Source organism: Telopea speciosissima, chromosome 2, assembly GCF_018873765.1.
Source record: "Telopea speciosissima isolate NSW1024214 ecotype Mountain lineage chromosome 2, Tspe_v1, whole genome shotgun sequence".
NCBI lineage: Eukaryota > Viridiplantae > Streptophyta > Magnoliopsida > Proteales > Proteaceae > Telopea > Telopea speciosissima.
Genome location: NC_057917.1, coordinates 24943766 through 24966226, shown reverse-complemented (window position 1 = coordinate 24966226; position 22461 = coordinate 24943766). Strand labels below are relative to the sequence as shown.

Here is a 22461-nt window from a genome sequence, read left to right as displayed (position 1 = left end):
ACTGCATACACTTGGTCACCTCAGCCTCAGACTACCCGAGAACCATGGCAGGAGTGCTCAATTTCCGACCATTGACTGTTTCCCGATCACCTCTCACTCTGAAGAGATCTAAAGGAAGGTTCTCTTGGAGAGTCGCAGCGGAATTTCAAGAAGCAGCCGTACCTTCTTCCTCTGTCTCTGCCTCTGTCGGCACAGAAGGTGTTTCTGCGTCCTCCTCTCCGATTCTGTCACCACCTCCCAATTTCAATCCTCCAGAGCCGAAGCGTTTTGCAGTACGTCCTGACAAGATTCTAGACATTCTCGGAGCTTCTCTGGCTCTGATATTTCGTCTCGGAACCGGAGTTTTCGTTTCTGGGTATAATTCGATTACATTTCTATCCTTCTCTCTCTCTCTTTTCCCGGCTACCTAAAGGGTTGAGATAGTGGATGTCTAATTCTGATTAACCAACTCGATATATTGGTTAATCTAGTAGGAAATGGTCAAATGATGAAACCAAGAAGTTGAATATTTAATTCTGCTCCATTTTGAGGCTTTGTTGTTATAGAATTTGACCAAGAACTTGAATATTTGATTCTGCTCCTTTTCAAGGTGTAAGTATGTAACAAGGCTGTTATCGGTTTAGGAGGGAGTAGTTGAGTTTAAATGTTTTAGTTAATGTTATTGAGTGTGAAAGCCCCAACTCTAAACCTTTGTTGGGCGCTAAAAACCTTTAGTTTTCTTCGCTGCTTTGCCTCGATCGAAGACCAACCTCCACTTTTCAGCCGTAATCCCATGCTTGACCAACGCATTCAATGGATTCCACCATGAACCGGGAGCAGGCGAAGACATGCAGCTTCTATTAACGGGGTAGTTTCTGTTATTGTAGTAAGTGGCCACATAGTTGTGAGTAGTGGATAGAAGCGAGGGTAATAAGAGTGAAGTTAGGGGAAGGGTGAGTTGTTATGGATAACTACTATTATTGTAACTCTTATATATAGCATATTAACGAATAGAGAAGGGTCTTTGAATCCTAATCTATTACACCATTGAGAAAAGAGGTTATGGTCTCATCTCTCTCGTGAATTTCTTATGTTCTCTCCCTGAAGCGAATTATCAAACATAGGGAAGTTGAGCTCATCCACATACATAAGAAATGGTATCAGAGCCAAGGATGAGAGAAAGGCGTTGTAAGTTCACTTCACGTTGGGCAACAACAAATTATGTGAAAGCTTACTGAGTTGTTAGACAAACTTGGATCGTGCACATCAAGTCAACGACCTTGCAATAGAAGAATCCTCAAGAGAGGTGAACAGACCAAAAGAAGAGGTGGTAACCAATGCAATTGAGTTGCTACCAATTGAAGTGGCAACAACGAAGCACCCGGAGCAAACAAAGAAGAAAAAGAATGGCCATCGCAAGAAGGAAAAAGGTGATGGCATTGCCCTATGGCTAGTTCTGCAAGTCATGAAATGGCCATCGCAAGAAGCAATGCAGATCATGAAAGTACTAGCAAAAAAGGTGATGTCATTGCCCTATGGTTAGGTCAGCAAGTCATGAGATGGCCATCGCCCAAGACAGTCGTGCACTTCTTGCTTCATTTATTGGGTTTTCCTCTACTAAGAAATGGGATCGGGTGGACCCTTATCTTCCTTAATTTCATTGTCCTTGAGGACAATGACGATTCCATGGGGGATGGATTGTTATGTACGTAATGAGGCTGTTACCGATTTAGGAGGGAGTAGTTACGTAAGAGTTAAAATATTTTAGTTACTGTTCTTGAGTTTAAATGTTGTAGTTTCTGTTCTTGTAGTATGTGGCGACATAGTTATGAGTAGTGGAGAGAAGTGAGGGTAATTAGAGTGAAGTTAGAGGAAGGATCAGTAGATATGGATAACTACTGTTATTGTAACTCTTATATATATATAAGATTAACGAATAGAGAAGGGTCTTTGAATCCTAATCTGTTACTCAACCAAGTAAAGAGGTCATGGTCTCCTCTATTAGACCAGCCACTCTCTTAATTCCCTTGTCCTAACATGCTAGAAGTATAATCTCTCTCGTGAATTTCTTATTTTCTCTCCCTAAAGCCAATTATCAAAGGTAGGGAAGCCGGGCTCATCCACGTACGTAATACAAGGCTTTGTTGTTTTAGAATTTGATTGGTGGGTGGGTTAGGTTGTTCTTGCATTTGTTTATCTAATGTATCCGTTCCTCTTATCTTTTGAAAATTTATTTTCCCTTTCTTTCTTTATTATATGGAGGTTGTTCTCGTGAAGACAAGATTCATCTGTAGAATCATTACTTATCATTTTAAGTTATGTTCCTGAAGTTTTCGTACTGGAAAATTCATCTTGGCAGGTATTCTGCATCTTTTGTGTCTCCTGCTGAAATCTCACCGGGCGAATATGCATTTGAAATTGCGGGTAAGATGGTGCCTTTGTTACTTTGGTAGTCATCATGCTTCCATTACCTGTTAACCACAAAAGGGTAAATGTTCCTTTCATTAGCAGAGGATGTTTGTCCTACCTCATGAAATAAAAAATAGTGAAGAAGAATGAACGAATAAGATTTTGAGGCCTATTTAGAAGAAACATTATATACCGCGATAATCGTACTTAGTTTGATTACTTGAAATTTAACCCCAAACAAAAATCTTAAGCCCAAAACTCTGAAAATGCTTCATATTGTCCAGATTTTAGGCAAAACAAATAATAAAAATTGCTGTTTAGCCACTTGACTTCTTTTATCTTCATAGATCCTCTGACCTAGGCTCCTCCCTCTTGGACCCCACAAAGATTGTGATGCAGGACAAACCCTAGAAGCTAGGGAATCCCACAATAGGACAGGTTCACAAGTGTAACACCCTAGTGGGGACCTAAGGCAAGGGCTGGAATTCGCACAACGCCACATTCAACATGAGACATAAAAGAGCAGAATTTACTAATGGCAATCATCAATAGAAATCACATGAATGCACACCAATAGGTCTTAGGAATCAATTCTAGCAACCTATATGGTTAAATCCACAAGGCTAGGCAAGTAAATTCATGGCATTACATTCAAGGATTCAATAGGCATGCATGGCAGTCCATATAAGATAAGAAGCCATTAAAAAGGAGCATTAGAAACATACACAATACCAAAACAGCACAACTAGGGTAAAATAAATACTGTTTCAGGTTTGAAATTAATGAGAAGCCATGCAAACATTATCAAAAATAAAGTTCTGTTTCTAGGTTTAAAGAATGGGTGGGTTGTAGGGGTTAGGTTGGGGTTAGGGTTTCAAGGAGAAGTCTGGAAATGGGGAAGGGATGGTTAGGGACTGGTTTAGGAAGGGGAAACAAAGGGTTTTGGCTAATAGAGAGGGAGGGGAATGGAGGGAATAATTTTTAATGGGCTGGGAATGCTTCAGTTACAAGGACAGGGAGGGAAAAAGGGGACTACGACTGTGGGAATGGAAGGGGAGTGGTGGAGATGGTGGTTGGGTTGTCTCGGTTGCAAAGGGACAGGAAGGGATGGGGGGTTTTGACAGCAGCAGGGAGAAATTGGGATTCACGACAGCAGCAGTAGGGGGGGAAAGGGAGAAGAGAAAGGAGAGCCGTAGGGCAGAAGGGAAGAGAAGAGAAAGAAAGGAGGAGGAAGAGATGAGAGGGAGATAGTTCGTACCTTTGAGAGGGAGAGAAGTCACAAGAGGAGGAGGGAGTTGCAGCAACTGCTTGCAATCTTTCTTTTCTTCATTCATTCGTTGCCTCCAAACAGAGTCTCAATACAACTTAAATAAAACTGAACAATTTAAATACCAGAAATACCCCTAATCTAATTAAAACCCACATACATAACCAAAGTACCTAAAGTACCCTCACATAAGTTATAAGGCTGAAACAAAAACTGCAGAAATAAATAAATAAAAATACCAAAACGCCCTTCACTTATTTAACATAAGTCCTAAGGTAAAAAGACCAAAATAACCCTAGAAGTCTAAACAGCCCTCTAGAAGTCTCTGAAAGCATCGTCGAACCATAGTAACTGGCCCCGTGGCGGTCTCCTGTGCCTCTGGTAGTGGTGCACAAAGGGCCTCCGGTAATGGTGCAGCATGATGTCCCCATCAGATTGTTTTTTTTTCTGTGGTTCTGCTCTGCATCAGTCAGTTGGAGATAGTTCATTGATAATAACCATTTTTTTTTCTTTTCTGTTCACACTTTGGATCTTGAATCAACCAGTTATCCTCGGTCCATTGATTTTGGGACTCATTTTGTGGAGGATGTATTTCGCGTGCTATTTTTGGAGCTTCAGGGTAGAAAAATGAATAGCAGGATTTTTGAGGAGTTTGTCTTTGCTTCAGGTGTGGTCTAGAGAGCTGTTAACTACCTGCTCCTGGTTGGGAGCTGCATTTTGTGAGGGATATATTTTGCATGCTCTTTGGAGTCTTTGGATAGAAAAAAGATTAGCAGTATTTTGAGGACAATGTCTTTCCTCCAAGTACGGTGTAAAGGGTATTTACCACCTCCTTTTCGATGCTGCATTCTTTTATGTTGATTTTGTTCAGTCTCTTCCTCTGAGGCCATCCTGAAGCTCTTTGTGTCTGTCATTTTGTTTTTAAGGAGCTTTTTGGTCCTCATTCGTTTTTCCTTTTGCTTATTTACTTGAAGAGCACCTGGCATGTGGGTGAACCACCTAGAAAAACCATTTTGCTGTTGAGCTCAATTATGCTTGGGAAAATAGTTGAAAATTCAGTATTTTGGAAGACGGTTGGCAGTGGATGATAAAAAGGAAAAGTCCGATACACGGGGGCCAAACAGTTGAGTTTGGCTTGGAATATTTTAGATGGCCAGTTAATGGATTCCCTGTCCATCAAGCATTTGAAATAGTGATATTATTCCTTCCTGTGTCTTAGGTTGAAAGGACACCCTTGTAATTTTTGGTCCAGTAGACTTTTAGACTAGTAAACTTCTTTACCTCCCCACCCCACCCCCAAAAAAAAAAAAAAAAAAAGGGAAAAAAAAAGGAAACATAGAAACGGAGGATTTAAGGTGAAAAGGGGAAACAAGAACAACAATGCTGGTATCTACCTAGTTGAACTTCTCATCTGATCCAATGAAGCAGTTACAGAAACAGGATGTAAGCGTAATTCATCATCCTTACAATGTGAGATCAGAAATCTTTCTTCACCCTGAAAGAGTTGATAAATTAAACTTGAAAGAATACAATGGATACAATACCTAAAGTTAATTCCATTCTCTCTTTATGTTTCTTTAAAGTGCAAACTTTAATACAAGGGGTTCCATTTCTATCCATGACAGAGCTTTTTCTATACTTGACCTCACTGACTTGTAAGGTAGAAAAATATCTTAAGTTCGTTTTCTTTGTTGTCAATGGGTCATCATGTTGGAATTCATATATAACTGATTAGGCAATGGTTATCCCCAGCAGTCGAGCTGTCATGACTTATGAATATGTGCCACTTGCTGATTGGTGAATTACTCTTTCATTTTGGTGCTTGTTCTCTGACAGATGTAAATTAATTGCCTCGGTTGTCTTTATATTAGTGATGTTCTCTGGTTCTCCCTCCCCTTCCCTTGGCCCCAAAAAGAAAAAAGAAAAAAAATGATGTGACTTCACTAGTATTTGCCGTCAATGGATTCCAGAGATGTGTATGTCAACCACAGTTGTATCTACTGATATATAAAAAAACCCTACTATTCTTTTATTGGTTATTTGGTAGTAATAGTTTGTTAGTTCCTGAATAAAACCAAAAGAAAGGATCTAAACTGTTCTTGCATTTCCCCTGTTGAAAAATTTTCAAGAATGAGAATTGTGATTGAATCTCATTCTATAGAAACATAGATCAGGTGGGAAGCATAGTTCAAAATCTCGGCGAGATCTTGGAAATCTTGGTAAACTCTTGCTAGTCAAGACGAGATAGCATACGAAACACAAAAATGTCAAATCTCAAAAATCTCGACTTAGATTTCGAATATTTTGAGAAATCTCGGTGAAATCTCGACCTCCTCAGTAATCATGGAGTTATAGTATTGTATTATTGGGACTTGGGAGTTAAGAATTGAGTGTTTTTTTTTCTTCAATTTGAACCTTTAAATATGTTTATTAAGCCTAAAACAAGCTTACCTTAAAGTTTCGGAGCCAACTATGGCCATATGCCCACCGAAACATTAAAAAAAAATGCACTGTCTCGCCGAGATCTCAGAAAACTCGACCTGGTCAAGACCGAGTTTTAGAACTTTGGTGGGAAGATCCTCTGACTTGGTTCCTGATTACTACTATACACAGGTTTCAGGCTAAAAGAGACGTCAAAATTAGGCCCACGTCCGGAGAATCCTATTGAGATTTATGAATTTGAAAGGTACTTTAAGCTCTCACTGGAGGTAGGAGGTATCAGTCGATTTAAATGCTTGGTTTCACATCATTTTCCTTATTACATGGTTCTGTTTTTGTAAATTTTAATGTATGGTTTATTTGTGATGAAATGAGACTGAATGCATATTTTGCTTTCCTCAAATATGGGTGTTCGTGGGCCACATGGAAACTACAGCTGTCCATTTTGTCGGAAGGTAATCAAATCCCAAGCAGTTTCTATTTATTTTCTGAAAAATAATTTTCTGTTTTGAAGCATTTTTTTTGCCTCTGCTTCATTTTCTTTTTTTCTTGAGACATCCCATACATGTGTCCTCTAATCAAGATTTTAAAGATTAAATTGTCAGATCCCAGCTGAATCCAGAAAGATCCGATCTCTCAATCCTTGCCACCAATTCATCATGTTGGAATCTAGACAGTTGAAATTGTTGGTTATATATAGGATTGGATGTGTTCAAATCCTGACTTAATGCTTTATTTTGTAGCTGCCCGAGTGTGAACTCCTTTTCTTGGATGCTAACCTTATGCTTTACAGCCCCATGTCTAACTCTATCAGAATGTTAAGATGCTATTATCTAAGTTTCTGGTCACACCCCACCCAGAAATTGCCAACCAATTGAATGTTTTTTGATTTGCAAGTTGGTGGGAACAATGTAGGATATGGTGGTCAATGAATTCTTGCAGATGATGGACCTGAAGTTCATCACTTATTTCTTCCTTATTTTGGATATATTAGTTTAAATATTTGTCTTTGGCTTCCGTGGATGTCAATAATGGATTCTTAGATGTGAAGCTATAGGAGCAAAACAATGTCTTTGATTACTGGCATGTCACTGCTTCTTATTCTTTTTTTCTCCTTTTTGTTGTAGTGTGTGTAGACTGACTCTTTAGGTCTGTATTACAGGTCAGAGAAATTGTTGCCGTGTTGGATCTTGATGTTCTTTACTATCCTTGCCCAAAGAATGGTCCAAATTTTCGCCCAAAAGTTTTTCAGATGGGTGGAAAGAAGCAGTTTCCGTACATGGTCTGATAACATCTACCATAATGAGTTACTTCTCACTACTTTAAAATTTGATAAGAATAAGAAATCATAATCCAAAGGAATTGCCTGCCTTGTATGTAAAACCAAGTTTTTATTTCTAGTTAGTAGATGGAGAGTTCTCAAAAAAACATAGATATATTATTAACCAACACAGATAAGCCTGTTAAGCATGTAATGACAACATAGGATCAATAATAGTTATAACTGTTCTAAAATAGTATGCATCAGAATTAGTTTCTTTCAACAAATTGGAAACTGAAATATTTAAAACTTCTGAATAGCTTAATATTTTTTAGTAACTTCAACTACTCTGGAAGGAAAATATGAGAAAATGGCTAACTACTGGGTAGGTTTTTGCTTTTAACCTATTTTTTCTCAGCTATGCTTTACAACTCTCACGTTATTACTCCAATGCTTCATGTCCTCAACCTATTTCTTGATCTGTCCTAGCCTTGGTCAGATTTTCAGATAAATTTCTCTTATATATTTTATCTATTATACGTACAAACAGTTTGAGATATAACCTAGTGAAATTTTACTAGGAGTGATTAGTTCTTGTAAGTTACTAGACCAGATGATCAAACTAACAATCTTCATTGGATCCTATCTTCTATTTCGTCATTGGATTCAAATACACTTTTCTTGCATGACCATGTTTTCTCTCTTTAGTTCATAATTTGATATTGTAAATCAAATTGGATTTAACTTGTTTTAAAACTTCTCTTCAATTGCAGGTAGATCCTAACACAGGTGTTGCAATGTATGAATCAGATGACATAATCAAGTATCTGGTTGGCAAATATGGTGTGTTCGCTTATATTCATTTCCGTTTATTTAATTCTGTGGTTAAATGCATCCCTTTGAGACTCCTTAGTCCTATAAGGTGAAACTAATGCTAAAAAAGACGTAATCCTTTCATGTAAATTTTTTAGGGAAAAGGAACGCTAACCATACACGCAGCGTGGCATGTACCTGTGCCCAGACACAGCCACGCGCGAAATGACCAGCGCACCCCCCTGGAAAGGCGGAAAGGACCATGGGTGAGCGGTCATTTCGCGTGCAGCTGTGTCTTGGCGCAGGTACACGCTGCGCTGTGTGACCATGTACTGTTCTTTATCCCAAATTTTTATTATTACTTTAATGGGGTTACCAAGGGTGTGCCCTCATCATTACCATCTAATATATATATATATATATACATATAATTTAGTTTTAATAATATATGTAATTTTCCCAAATGTTAAATCTTTATTTATTCAAAAAAAATAATATATGTAATTATTGGGACCAAGTGGTCACGGGTTCAAGTCTGAAAACAGCCTCTCTGTGAAAGCAGGGGTAAGGCTGTGTACATTATGACCCTCCCCAAACCCCGCAGTGGCAGGAGTCTCGTGCACTGGGTTCGCCCTTTTCTTTTTTGTGTTTTACTAATTCAATTTGTTTTGCCTCTTCCTGCTATCTTCAAATTCTCTCTTAACCTTTGTCTGTTGTTGAGCTTATGTGTAGGTGATGGAACTATCCCCTTAATGTTGTCTTTGGGGTTACTGACTGTAAGCTTGATTTCTCTTTAAACTGACTATGAGTAGCTTAGTGCCTTTAGATATAGTCTAGTCTTATTTAATGTGTAAAATTTTTTTCAACCTTACTCTTACACGTTTATTGCAGACCTTGACTGAGGGCTTTGCCATGATTGGTCGTTTAGGGAAGGTAATTCACCTTAGTTTGTGTCTTCTTTCTTATTCAATTGCTGGATCATCTATTGTGAGAATATCTAAGAAATAGACTATTCAACTTGTGATTCCCAAAAAAACCTTGAATGTTTATGAGTACCTGGTTATATCTGAATTTGGTAATATTGTGTATTTGTAAAATCTGAACTCAATCCAAGTTCCATGGAATCTAAAGCCCCTACTGCTCATTCTTTACTTATGTAGATCTAACTTTGGTTATTTCTTGTTCCTCCTCTTATTGTACCTATTGTAATATGGGTATAACATATAAGGGTAGAATTGTCCTAGGGGAAGTACTGTACCTATTCTATTCTATTATAAATAAAGCCTAGGCCTCTGCTAATTGACAAGCCATCATTCCAAATCACAACATGGTATTAGAGCAAGGATCCCTGTGGGGTCCAAATACCAAAACTACGCAACTCCTAGCATCGGCCTCCCCTTCCTCTCGGCTTCTCTTTCTCTCGCCCTCTCTTCCTCTCGTTCTCCTTTCTCTCTCTCTCTCTCTCTCAATTTTCTCTCCCATTGAACCGAGAGGAGACCCATCCCTGGGTGCTAGAGTTTCTTCCCACCAAAGGTCATGCCCTTTGCTGATCCCTCCTACCTTTCTTAAATATGGTTTGAGGGATCCTATATTCTATTGTTTATTGTTTGTGGAGAAGAGGATGCTGGAGTACTTTTTTCAAGCCATCTGAGTTTGTTCAAGTTGCTACCCTTACTGTAGCATGTGGTAGAAGTTCTTCTCCTTCAAATCTTCTGAAGTTTTGATTTATTTGAGATCAGAAGCCATGTTTGACATCACAACCGCATCCACTGGAACTGATGGAATGGGTCATAGTGACTTTCCTTCATTCCTGTTACCTCTATCAAGTTGGATGCGAGCAATTACTTGATGTTGTCTCGATCTTGCTTATTGTCATCGACTCCTGTGGTTTTTCTGGGTATTTAACAGGTGAATCTGAGAAGCCTACTACTCCCAGTCCTTCTTTTAAAAAAATGGAGTTCTGATAATTCTCTGGTAATGTCCGTCCTTATCAATTCAATGCAACCTAATATTGCACGGGGTTATCTGTTATTGGATACCGCTTCAAAGATTTGGAAGCTGCCAAGGATTCATATTCTCAAGTTGGGAATGATGCCCTGGTTTATAAACTGAGGAAGACAATACATGAAACCAAATAGAAGGAGATGTCTTTATCTCAATACAACTGTGAGTTACGTGGTATATGGCAGGGGTTGGATTTCTATGAAGACTTTCAAGCCACTTGTTCTACAAATGCTACTAGTTTCAAGAAGTGCGAAGACAAACTTCATGTTTATGATTTCTTAGCAGGTCTCAATATGGAGCATGATCAGATACTTGCTCATGTTCTCAATCGTGATCATTTTCCTTCTCTGGAACAATCATATGCTATAGTTCAGTTAGAAGACAGCCATCGTACTGCAATGCTTCAACCCATATCCTAGGAGTGATCAGCTCTAGATTCAGGCTCTGGATCACAGTCTCGAGGTGGTTTCACACGTTCTAGCGATCGTTCTTCCAATGAAAAGGAAGCTGTGAAGTGTGATTATAATGGTAAAGAGCACCATACCAGGGAACATTTCTGTAAACTCCATGGTCGTCCCACCAATTCTTCCCGTGGTCATTGTAGGGGGTGTTCCAACCAGTCCCATGCACACCATACTGAGTCATTTGATGCTGCCCCCATGGGTGCTTCTTTATCACAGGACTAGTTGCAGGTTCTCAGGCGTCTAATGACCCAGTTAGAGCCCTCTTTCTCACCTTCACCATCTGTTGCCCTTGCTACCATTGTGCCAGTCACATTCGACTCCAATTTTGTTCACTCAGGTATTTCTTTCAGTGATCACTGCGCCTCAATTGTATCCGTCCCTTAGATAATTGACTCAGGGGCCACTGACCATATGGTTGGGTCTTCCAATCAATTTTCTTCCTACTCTACGGGTTCAGGTAAAGACAGAGTTAGGGTTGTTGATGATACTTTCTCCATTGTCTTTTGAAAGGGCAAAATCTAGTGTTCTTCTCTGTTCTCCTCATCTTTCGTGTTACATGTTCCCAATTTCTCTACTAATCTTCTTTCTATTAGTAGTCTTACTCGTGATTTGAATTGTAAGGTCACTTTTTTTCCTTCTCACTGTGTCTTTCAGGACTTAGAGACGGGGAAAACGATTCACAATGGTAAAGTGCATGGGGGCTTATACTTGCTCAACAATGGTACTCCTTCCACTTCCAACATCAACACACAAGCTCATCAATTTGATTTCTCCTCCTCTGCTCTGTCCAAGTTGCATCTTTGGCATAGGTGTCTTGGTCATCCTCCTCTTAGTACTTTAGTTAAAGTTTTTCCTAGTTGAGTTCAGCGTTGTAACTAAAATAGTTTCTTTTGTGATGCTTGTGTTTTTGCCAAGCAAACTCGTCATGTTTACCCTATATCTAATAATAAAAGTTCTACTCCTTTTCATTTAATACATTTAGATGTGTGGGGCACTACCTGTTATGTTTCTCTTTTTGGTTATCGTTGGTTAGTCACTTATATTGACTGCCACACTCGCACTACTTGGGTCTATTTATTACACCATACAAATGAAGCTTTTCGCTGTTTTCAGTTGTTTCACCGCATGGTTCAGACCCAATTTGATACAAAGATTAAAATCCTTCGCACTGATAATGACAAGGAATTTATGGAAGGTCCATTCCAATCGTACCTCGCTGATCAGGGTTTCCTTCATCAAACCAGCTATGTTGATACCCATGCTCAGAATGGTGTTGCCGAATGCAAAAATCGATACTTGTTAGAAGTGGCAAGTTCCCTTATGTTTGCTATGAGTGTATCTGCCCGTTTTTGGAGCTAGGTTGTTCTCATTGCTGCGTACCTTATTAATAAGATGCCTACCCGCGTTTTACATTTTCACTGCCCCCTTGATGTGCTTTTAGGCCCCTCCTCTTCATTGTTCCTCTAAGAACCTTTGGCTGTGTTTGCTATGCCTGTAATTATCACCTTCATGAGAAACTTGATCCCCGAGGTCTCAAGTGTATTTTCTTTGGCTATTCTGCTACACAGAAAGGTTATTAGTGTTACCATCCTCTTTCTCGTCGTGTTTTGGTAATTATGGATGTTGTTTTTCATGGGTTTGAAACCTATTATTTTTATCAACACCTCTTCAGGGGTAGAGTGTTCTCCATGGGGAAGATGTGCCACTTGTTGCTCCTCTTGATATTCAAATATTTTAGGCTAAGGATAAGGCTGTTGAAAAAGATATTGTGGTTGAGAAGGAGATCTTCCTGTTCAAGGGGAGACTAGACCTCTATAGGTGTATGTCCGTACACATATTCGTTGTCCTTGAAGGAAGCAAGTAGTACCATTGCCACTGTGTCATGCCAACCGTTAACCTCTGACCTAGGTTTTACTCCACCTTCTTGTAATCTCTTTTCTCATAGTGATAGTAATTCTTCTCTTGACTTACCTATTTCTATTCGAAAAGGAATTAGGTCTTGCACTCAACATTCTATCTCTAATGTTGTTTCATATAAATCTCTTTCACCTTCCTACTATGCTTTTGTCTCTTCCTTGTCTTCTGTTTTCCTTCCTCACAATTGGCAGAAGGCTCTAGCAGATTCTTGTTGGAAAAATGCTATGCTTGATGAGAGGAGATCACTTGGGAGCTGGTTTCTCTTCCTCCAACAAAGAAACATGTGGGGTACAAGTAGGTATTTACAATTAAACAGAAAGTAGATGGAACAATGAACAGATATGAAGCCATGTTGGTTGCCAAAGACTTTACCCAAACCAATAGGATAGATTACCAAGAGACTTGCTACGGTTGCAAAGATGAATACTATTAGAGTTATCCTCTCCTGTGCTGTTAACTTTGGATTGGAACTGCAACAATTGGATGTGAAGAATGCGTTCCTCCATGGTGAGGAGGAAGAAGTCTATATGGAGATTCCTCCTGGTTTTTCTTCCAAGGAAACACAAGAAAAAGTTTGCAAATTGAAGCGGGCATTATATGGACTGAAGCAGTCTCCCAGGGCTTGGTTTGGTCGTTTTCACAAGGCTATGATTTCAGTTGGATACAAGCAAAGCAATGCTAATGATACTTTGTTTATCAGAAAACCAGGTGATCACATTACTATTCTTATTGTATATGTTGATGATATTGTTTTCACTGGAAGTGATCCTACTGAAATATCTCATCTGAAGGCCTATTTGGAAAAGGAATTTGAGATTAAAGATCTAGGAGAGCTTCGGTATTTCCTTGGTATTGAGGTTGCTTACTCCACTCGCAGTATCTTCTTGTCTCAAAAGAAGTAGACCCTTGATCTCTTATCAGAGAGTGGAATGTTAGGCTACAAACCTACAGATACACCTCTTGAGGCTAAAGTTCATTTCAAGAGTAAGGATGGTGAGCCGGTTGATAAAGGCCGATATCAGAGAGTGGGTGGGAAATTGATCTATCTTTCACATACTCGGCCAGGCATTGCTTATGCTGTAAGTTTGGTTAGCCAATTTATGCATGATCCCTATTCTACACATTTAGAAGCTGTGTTTCGGATCCTTTGTTATCTAAAGTCAGCTCTAGGAAAATGCTTGCTTTTTTCTTCCTATGGTCACATGCGTATAGAAGCTTTTACTGATGCTGATTGGGCTGGTTTTCTTGATGACCGGCAGTCTGAGATCCGGTTACTGTACCTTTGTTGGTGGTAACCTTGTTACTTGGCGTAGCAAGAAGCAAGCTGAGGTTGCTCGATCTAGTGCTGAAGTAGAGTTTCGTGTTATGGCCCATAGTATTTGTGAGTTGCTGTGGCTTCAGAGTCTTCTCTAGGATTTCGGAGTTGCAGTCACCTCCCTGTGATGCTATATTGTGATAGTAAATCAGCCATAAGTATTGCTCATAACCTTGTTCAGAATGATTGGATGAATCATGTAGAGATTGATCATCATTTCATCAAAGAAAAGTTAGAGCAGGGTGTTATTTGTGTTCCTTTTGTCAAGTCTGGTGATCAATTAGTTGATGTTTTTACTAAAGGACTTAGTACTAGGGCTTTTCATCCAATTGTATGCTAGTTGGGCATGTTCGATATCTATGCACCAACTTGAGGGGGGGGTGTTGTAATATGTTAAGGGTAGAATTGTCCTAGGGGCAGTACTGTACTTGTACCTATTCTATTCTGTTATAAATAAAAGCCTAGGCCTCTGTCAATTGACAAGCTATCATTCTCCAAATCACAACAGTACCAGGGCACCTCTTTCATTTTGGCTTGGGCCTCACTCCAATCCCTGCAACATGAAAATGAACCAACCATATTGGTGGCTAGCCGACTAAGACTGGTATTTTTATGTTTACCGGACACCAAATAGTCTAACCACACAAATTAAGTTCAAGGGTGCTGTTGGGATGAGTATACCAAATTATGGGCTTTGGTGGAACTGAAAAAGGAGTAACAATATGATGGATTCAGTGAAAAATTGACAAAGTAATAAACAAAGAAAGAAACAACTAATGCAATTACATAGCTCCTATGAATTGACATTATTAAGTTCCTGTTTGTGCTCACATACAGCTCAATTCCAACTGCTTATTTGTTGGAGTGGTTGCAGACCACTGTGAAGAAATTACACTGAGGAGAACTGTTAATTGTCAAGAAAAGTGAAGGTTTGCATGAAATAAACGAATGTAGAATGGGTTAGGTTTACTTGGTGTCAGTTGCTTCTAGTGCTGGTAATTAGGGTTTCTTAGTGGGTTCTGGTTTATACAGATTAAGAAAAAGGTAAACAGGAAGAAAATAGAAGATAAATCAGGGTAGCAGAATGAAGGTAATGTTTAACCAATGGGTTAAAATTGGAAAAGAAAAAATTATGTATAAGTGAGTAGTAACTGAAGAGAGAGAGAGAAGAAAGTACCAGTGAGTAGTGACTGAAGTATGAAGTATATAAGAGAGAACAGAGGCTTACCTTGCCATGCCTATGGTTTTGTAAAAGGGGGGGGGGGTGGAATTATGTAAAAAGATCTTCATATCTTTTTGGTTTATCCAAAAACAAATCCCTATATATGGACTTGATAGTAGAAACCTCATGCTTCTTTTCCAATTCAGACAACCAAATAGACCCTTAAAAAGCTAAAACTAAACTTGTCCCAGAAAAAAAGCCGACAGGTACACCAGTTTGACCCACAGTCAACTACTTCTAAGCTAGGACCCAGACAACACTAACAACCAGTTTTCCCAAAATTATAGAATCAACAATTACGACATGAAATAAAAAAATAAGGGCGTACCCATTGCACGAGGCCCTCGTCACTGCGAGGTCTGGGGTGGGTCATAAGAAATTTAACTAATAACCACCAAATAAATAATATGGGCTTCTGTAGCAGCTGCCTGCTTAATGCTGGTCCCAAATTAGCCAGTGGATGGTGGTGCCTGAAGGGCATTTTGTGGCATCATAAAAGAAATTTTCCTTTTCTTCTTGAATTTAGGGTTTGGGGCTGCATCATCCTTGGCTAAAACTTAATAGTATCAGGAACTATTTACAGCTTGGATATACATGTTTATGAATTTTGAAAATATGGGAAAGGTCAGAATTAAAGAATCCTGACAGACCAGTTCTATGGTACAATTAGCTCAAAAGAACTTTAATGAGAATGCATAGGCATCCAATAAGTTTGAAGTCCAAGTTTGTAATTATTTGTTACTTCAAAGAGTTTGTAAACATTGAAGTTGTAGGAGGTGGCGAAAGGATAAGTGCAATGAAGCTGTTTGACAAAGCAGAAGTATCTAAAATAACTATAACTGAGGTTCTGGAGACAACTGAGGGATGTTCATGTCACTATTACTATTTGGAGAAAACTTGTCAAAAATATGGAGTGGACGATATCACACAAACTTGAAAACATATTAGAAGTTTAGGGAGTTCTAAACGAATCTTATGGAAATTATCTTCAAAGTGGCAATGCACCATTAATGGCAGTTTAGCAGGCAACCCAAAAAGTTTCCATGCATTTGCCACTTCATCTTGTACTCATATATCAGATTGTTATCAGATCAGGCCACAGTATATCAGAATCTGATCCAATTATAAACAGATCAGTTAGACTGGATCTTTATTTGATTAAATTAGGGGATATTCTTATCCAGCTTAACTCGATCTGATTTATATCAAGATCTAATACATTGAGAAATATATTTGGGAAGAGTTTTAACTTAAAAAGTCGGCCCCGGTTGGAGTAACTACTAAAAGGATACCTTTATTCAAAGTTTTTTAGAATTTACAGTCTTTATTTTTAGTTATAAGATTTTACTGAACCTGTTTATTTTGCAGGGATCATCGTACATTCCTTCAAAATTGCCTCCTAAACCACTTGAATTATGGGCCTATGAGGTTAGATGATAAAATATTTTTCATAGTTCCTAAATTGAAATGCTAATTTGTTTTAAACTTCCAGTCTTATGAACTGCCCATTCTATGACATAGTTTTAGCTTGCATAATTTCTTTGAAGTCATGATATGAAATGGTAATATGTCTTCTCAGGCCTCGCCCTTCTGCAAAGTTGTACGGGAACTTCTGGTTGAGTTAGAGTTACCACACATACTTCGCAGGTATTTTTTTGGCCTCCAAGATTAAGGGATGCAAACTGAACAAACATAGAGCAGATACTCCATATCAAACTTTGTATTTGGTTAGCATATCGAGAGGAAAAGCATGAGGGCGGGCCTTGGTGCAATGGTAAGGTTGCTCCATTGTGACCAAGCAGTCACAGGTTCGAGTCTCGAAACAGTCTCTCTGCGAAAGCCGGGGTAAGGGTGCATACATTATGACCCTCCCCAGACCCCGCAGTGGTGGGAGCCTCGTGCACTGGGTATGCCCTTTTTTTATTCGATAGGAAAAGCAAAGCAATTAGATATAATAATATGAATCCTTGAAGGTTGATTATGATTTCCATTTGGAAAAACTTGAAAAGTGATTAGATGTCCAATGGATATTTGATTCGAGTATCCAAAGATGTTCCAGATGTTCGGATCTTTTCAAATTTGGATATATTCCTGTTCCACTTTATGTGTCTGCTTCACCTGCTTCAGATGTATTGGTTGTCTTTTTGTGACCTGGCTAGTGATGCTTGCAAAGGCAATGGACAAAACAGTGGCTTGGGCTATAGGTGGTAATTGTTGATGGTTGAGAGACCGGTTTCAGAGATGATGCAGGCATAAACCGTTTCTGGATACTTTGAACATGCTTAATGCATTCTTAGTTTCTTACATACTGAGGTATAGATACTTCATGGATCATTTTTGGGGCTGTTCAGGCCAAAATGGATCAGCTGCAACCCCTTGACCCTAACTTGATGGCATTACTGGGATCCACCTTTAGCTTTGTGGTGGTTCTGTTTTGTGATTTAAATCCCAACAGAAATTTGAACGGATAAAGAAAGGGTCTAAGTTGAGCAGGCTTGTAGGGCATGAGTTGAGGATCTACCCACCAACTTTTACTACCTTTTGAATCATGAGAATTTAATCAATCAACTTAGTGAGACATATTTGCTTCCTAGGTAAACTGATCTATAATTTTTGTTCATTGTTTTACTAATATCAAGTTGTCTTGCAGTTGTGCTCGTGGCAGCCCAAAACGTCAGATACTTTATCAGAAAGCAGGACATTTTCAGGTCTTCTGCTTTTCTTAATGTTAAAGAAATTTATATACTGTTCTCTCGCAACTTCACTGTGGTCTGCCTTTTGAATTCTCATGTTAGTAAATTATTTGATGTGGTATCCTTTTATCTTTTAAATTTTAACTGTTGGACAGGTACCATATTTAGAAGATCCAAACACAGGAGTAAAAATGTTTGAGAGTGCAGAAATTGTAGACTATCTCAAGGCAACTTATGTTCTCTCATAAAAACAACTTGCATACAATTTTTGGGTTTTTTTCTCTCCATCCTTCACTGTAGATTTGATTATATAGTGACTATAGACATCTTGTAAATCTGTCCAGAGAAAAGAAAAAGTACATATTTAATGTATACATCCACAATAAAACAGTTCACTTCTTCTACAGCCAAGTGTACATTATATTCATCCTGTTGAGAAGTGTACCACGATAGGGGGAGTGTCCCTATTGTGGTTGAGTCCGTTTCCTTTATTATTTTATGTCTTTAATTGTTAGGAGTTAGGAGTCAGTTTCCTAGTCGAAGTTAGTTTCCTATTTGGGAAGTCGTTTCATCCTAGTTTAGTCAAGTTGGGCATGTGCGATATCTATACACCAACTTGAGGGGGAGTGTTGAGATATGTAACCCGATAAGGGTATTTTGGGTATTTTATCTGTTTTATTTACTTGTCTTTAAGCTTTTGAATATTATAATTAGAAGGCTTGGGATGGAATTCGATTCATCCAGGCTTGTGTTCTCTCAACAGTTTTCCATCTTCTCTTCTCTTAAGTTACGGGTTACAGATCCTAAGTTTTCTACATGGCATCAGAGCTAGGCAACCAGTGACTGATTCTCTCCAAGATTGCCGTTTTGAGAGTCAATTTTAAATTCTGGTTTGAAGATGGAAACCCTAGTTCATAGAGGAAGAAGTGGAACTAGGGTTTCATATACTGGTTTCGATGGCAGCTGAAATAGTGTTTGAAGATCATACCTGAAGTTGGGTGTGCATCGATTACTAAATCTGGTTGCTATTAATTTCTGTTGAAGAACTAATGTTGTGCTCCATCGATATGTATTTGCTGCTCTATTCCGCTGCTATTCTGCTATCGATTACGTTTATTTCTTCTATGGATTGCTACTATTTATCGATTCTATTTCCTTCTATGGATATCAACAAAATCGAGTTGATCCTGTTAGTTGCATCTTCTTTCTTCCCGCGGCTTGGGGTACCATTACCTCTATTGGAGGTGACCCGGTATACTGAGTTTTAGGTCAAAACTCAAAGGGAGTTGTGAGATATGTTCTTGAAATCAGACCTGAAACTATAACTACCACCTTATCTGGTTCCAGGGATGTTTTGTTCAACCTTACGTTGCTTATTCTACTTTTTGTTGCTCGCATTCAAGATGGCATTGTGTTGCGATTCCCAACCCAAATTTTCAGGGTGATTGGCGGTCGAATGAAGAAGTTCTCGTGATATACGCTGCTTCCAGTTCTTTGCCTTCTCCTTTCTATGAAGAGGTAGGATGACTCCCCCTATCATGTCTTTATCTAATTTCTGTGATTCCATATATGCCCCTCTTGTTACCCTTAATTCAAACATATCTTTTAGTTATTGTCCCTTCCTAGTTTGTCCCCTTACAATAATTTTAATTCTCGTCATGTCCCATTGCCTCTTTAACCACCAAATTGACCCCTTGCAAATTCTGGTTTATTAGCTGATTGCCACTCCTCCCTTAAATTTGGCATTGCTTATGCATATATATATATATATATATATATGGATTTCACTTAAATTATGATTCTGCCATTACCTCTTGCTATTGCCTATTGTATACTTGGATGGGTCCATCCTGAACGAAATTTGATATTTTGACCCGGGTTCCACATCAATTGGAGATTGCATGATGTAATTATAGAATTACCATTGGGTATACATATGTACCATATTATTGCTTTGGTGGGCCCTAGATCACATCAATTTGTTTTTTGCCAAATTGGTACTTACATGACATTGAGGTTGGAATTTGTTTTTGAGGAAAAGATTAGAAATTATTGAGATGCTGATTATATACCAAATTGCCATTGCTCTTTTAATTCCGACTTTTCTTCAAAATCCTTGAAGTATAGTTGCCCAGATCGGCCCCGAACACATGTGGGATTTGTACTTCTTTGAAGGTTGGACCTTGCATGGTGGTTGTTGGCTCCAATAAAAGGAGGTTAGAAACTGATATTGGGATTCTTTTATCTATGGTTGTTATTTGCGGTGCTCTTGTTTATGGGATTTATTATGATGTCCGTGCTTTGAGATGTTGATTATTGGCCGTTATTTGTTCACGTGTAATGCTAAACGTGAGGGGAGATTGGAATTGGATATTACTATCTGCTCTGCACAAGTCATCAATTGGAGAATCTTACCTTTCTCAAGATTATTTTATTGAAGATTTATTATCAATTCGTGTCTTTAGTAACGTCCGAAGTTGCTGCCCTCCATCTTTATTTTTAAGCATGATATGGTGTTTTTGAAGATCGACAGGACAATTCTACTTTGTACGATTGAATTGATTCTTCCTTTGTTTGAAGATCGAGTTCTTTCCTTGTATTGAAGATCGAGTCTTCCCTTATTAGAAATCAAATTCCGCAATTATTGGAGAACATTTTTCATCGTTACCTATCTGCTATTTTTGGATTGCAGTTGATGTTATCTATTGTCCACTTTTGTTTGTTGCTGATGGTTTGACATAGCATTTTATCTACTGATGTTGCTGATGTTGATGTGCTTGGGCTGATATTTCTACTGGTTCACTGAAGTTTACAACTACTATTCAAGACTGGTGTTGAGTTTGATTTTCTATGCTTTTTTGTCCTAGTTGGAGCCTTTCTTTCGATATCTGTGTGCTCCAGCTTGAGGGGGAGTGTTGAGAAGTGTACCACGATAGGGGGAGTGTCCTTATTGTGGTTGAGTCCATTATGATTTCCTTTATTATTTTATGTCTTTAATTTTAGGAGTTAGGAGTCAGTTTCCCAATCTAAGTTAGTTTCCTATTTGGGAAGTTGTTTCATCCTAGTTTAGTCAAGTTGGACATGTGCGACATCTATGCATCAACTTGAGAGGGATTGTTGAGATATGTAACTCGATAAGGGTATTTTGGGTATTTTATCTGTTTTGTTTACTTGTCTTTCAAGCTTTTGAATATTATAAATAGAAGGCTTGGGATGGAGTTTGATTCATTCAAGCTTGTATTCTCTCAACAGTCTTCCATATTCTCTTCTCTCTTTTCTCTTCTCTAAAGTTATTGGTTACACGTCCTACGTTTTCTACACATCCTTTTTTCTTTTCCTCTCTTTTCTGAATGTCATCCTTGGATTAATGAAGTTTGTAGTAGGGTCACACATGCATCTACACCATCTATATTTAAGTGTGTGACATGAATACACATGCATGCTTCATGCAAATGTTTGTTCACCTTCCATGATTCTTTGTGGGTGCACTAGTGGCTACTTAATAGTTCCAAACTTTAACCTAAGCTGTCCAAAGAATTTAGTTTTGAAACAAATCCCTTGTTATATTTCTCACTAATATATGATTAAAAATATCCAGGCCAAAATGAAAAAGGAAATTTCCTATTGATGATGCACATAACTGAGGGTCTGCATAACTCATTGAAGAATTTTCCTAAATCTACTACTAGGACTGATCTGATGGTTAAAAAGCAACAACTCATGCAATGGTTCCCTCAATGAACGGAGGGATGTAAATGGATAACAGAAATCTGAATCTGATTCGCATTCGTATTCGTTTAAGGGTATCAGTATTGGTATTTGGATTTAAATTCAAATAATCTTAAAAAAATTTATCCGAATCACATAGATTTTCAATTAATAATAAGAAAATTAACTAATGATCTTTAGGGTTTTTGAAGAATCAACAAGTTCTAGAGAATAAGGAAATGAGAATCATGTAAGACAATTGAGAGACATGGATTGTGAGTGAGTCGAATCCATTGGTGTTGGGGGGGAGGGGGGAAGGTCCGGGTTCACAAGTTAGAGATGTAAATAGATTGTCGAAAATTCGAATTCGATTCATATCTGTATCAATATCCGGTCGGGGAATATCCGGATCCAATCACATCTGATTCGTATCTAATCCGTATTTGATCCGCTTACACCTCTAAATGAACTCAAACTAGGTTATAGTGATAGCTTTCTTCTAATTGTCGATTTGAATCTTTGTGAAGTTGGACACAAGTTCAAGGATCTAAATTGTGATGGAACCTTAATACTTGAAATCCTAAATTGTGAAGAACATGGTTCAATGCTAATACTACAATTATGACTTGCTCCTTGATTGTGCTACAACATGATACTCGAAAATAGGGGCGTCAAGATATGGACCGCACCGGCTAATCCGATTGAACCTGACCAGTTAAAACCAAAAGTGGCATTCAGGTCCAAACATGATTAGCATTTAGTCAAACTCGGCTTTTGACAGTGGACAAATGTGTAATGCCCCAGTCTCGGGATAAGGGAAAGGTGCCATCCTCATGAGTGATGACCGTAAGGCCATGAAAATTCAAAACTAATTACAACAGAATTACAATAATTAATTCTCATCATCTAATACCATTATTCAAATTTTACATCTCTATCAGAGTGCGCTACAAGATATGAGCAAAAATAA

At 38.4% G+C, this 22461-nt stretch overlaps 1 protein-coding gene across 1 annotated transcript; it reads left to right on the top strand.

Moving 5' to 3' along the window:
- Positions 1 to 18189, top strand: LOC122652192. Its single transcript, XM_043845870.1, has 12 exons — positions 1 to 355; positions 2339 to 2403; positions 6269 to 6341; positions 6531 to 6549; positions 7257 to 7376; positions 8129 to 8198; positions 8901 to 8944; positions 9060 to 9101; positions 16459 to 16518; positions 16670 to 16737; positions 17741 to 17798; positions 17939 to 18189. The coding sequence occupies exons 1-12, from the start codon at positions 45 to 47 to the stop codon at positions 18029 to 18031; spliced, it is 1023 nt and encodes a 340-aa protein (XP_043701805.1). The 5' UTR covers positions 1 to 44; the 3' UTR covers positions 18032 to 18189.
- The last annotated feature ends 4272 nt before the right edge of the window (positions 18190 to 22461 follow it).

Coding starts and splice junctions, on each gene's coding strand:
- LOC122652192 (XM_043845870.1), top strand. CDS start 45: ATGGCAGGAGTGCTCAATTTCCGACCATTGACTGTTTCCCGATCACCT. Junction 2,404..6,268: donor ATATGCATTTGAAATTGCGG/GTAAGATGGTGC, acceptor TACTATACACAG/GTTTCAGGCTAAAAGAGACG. Junction 16,519..16,669: donor TTGAATTATGGGCCTATGAG/GTTAGATGATAA, acceptor ATGTCTTCTCAG/GCCTCGCCCTTCTGCAAAGT.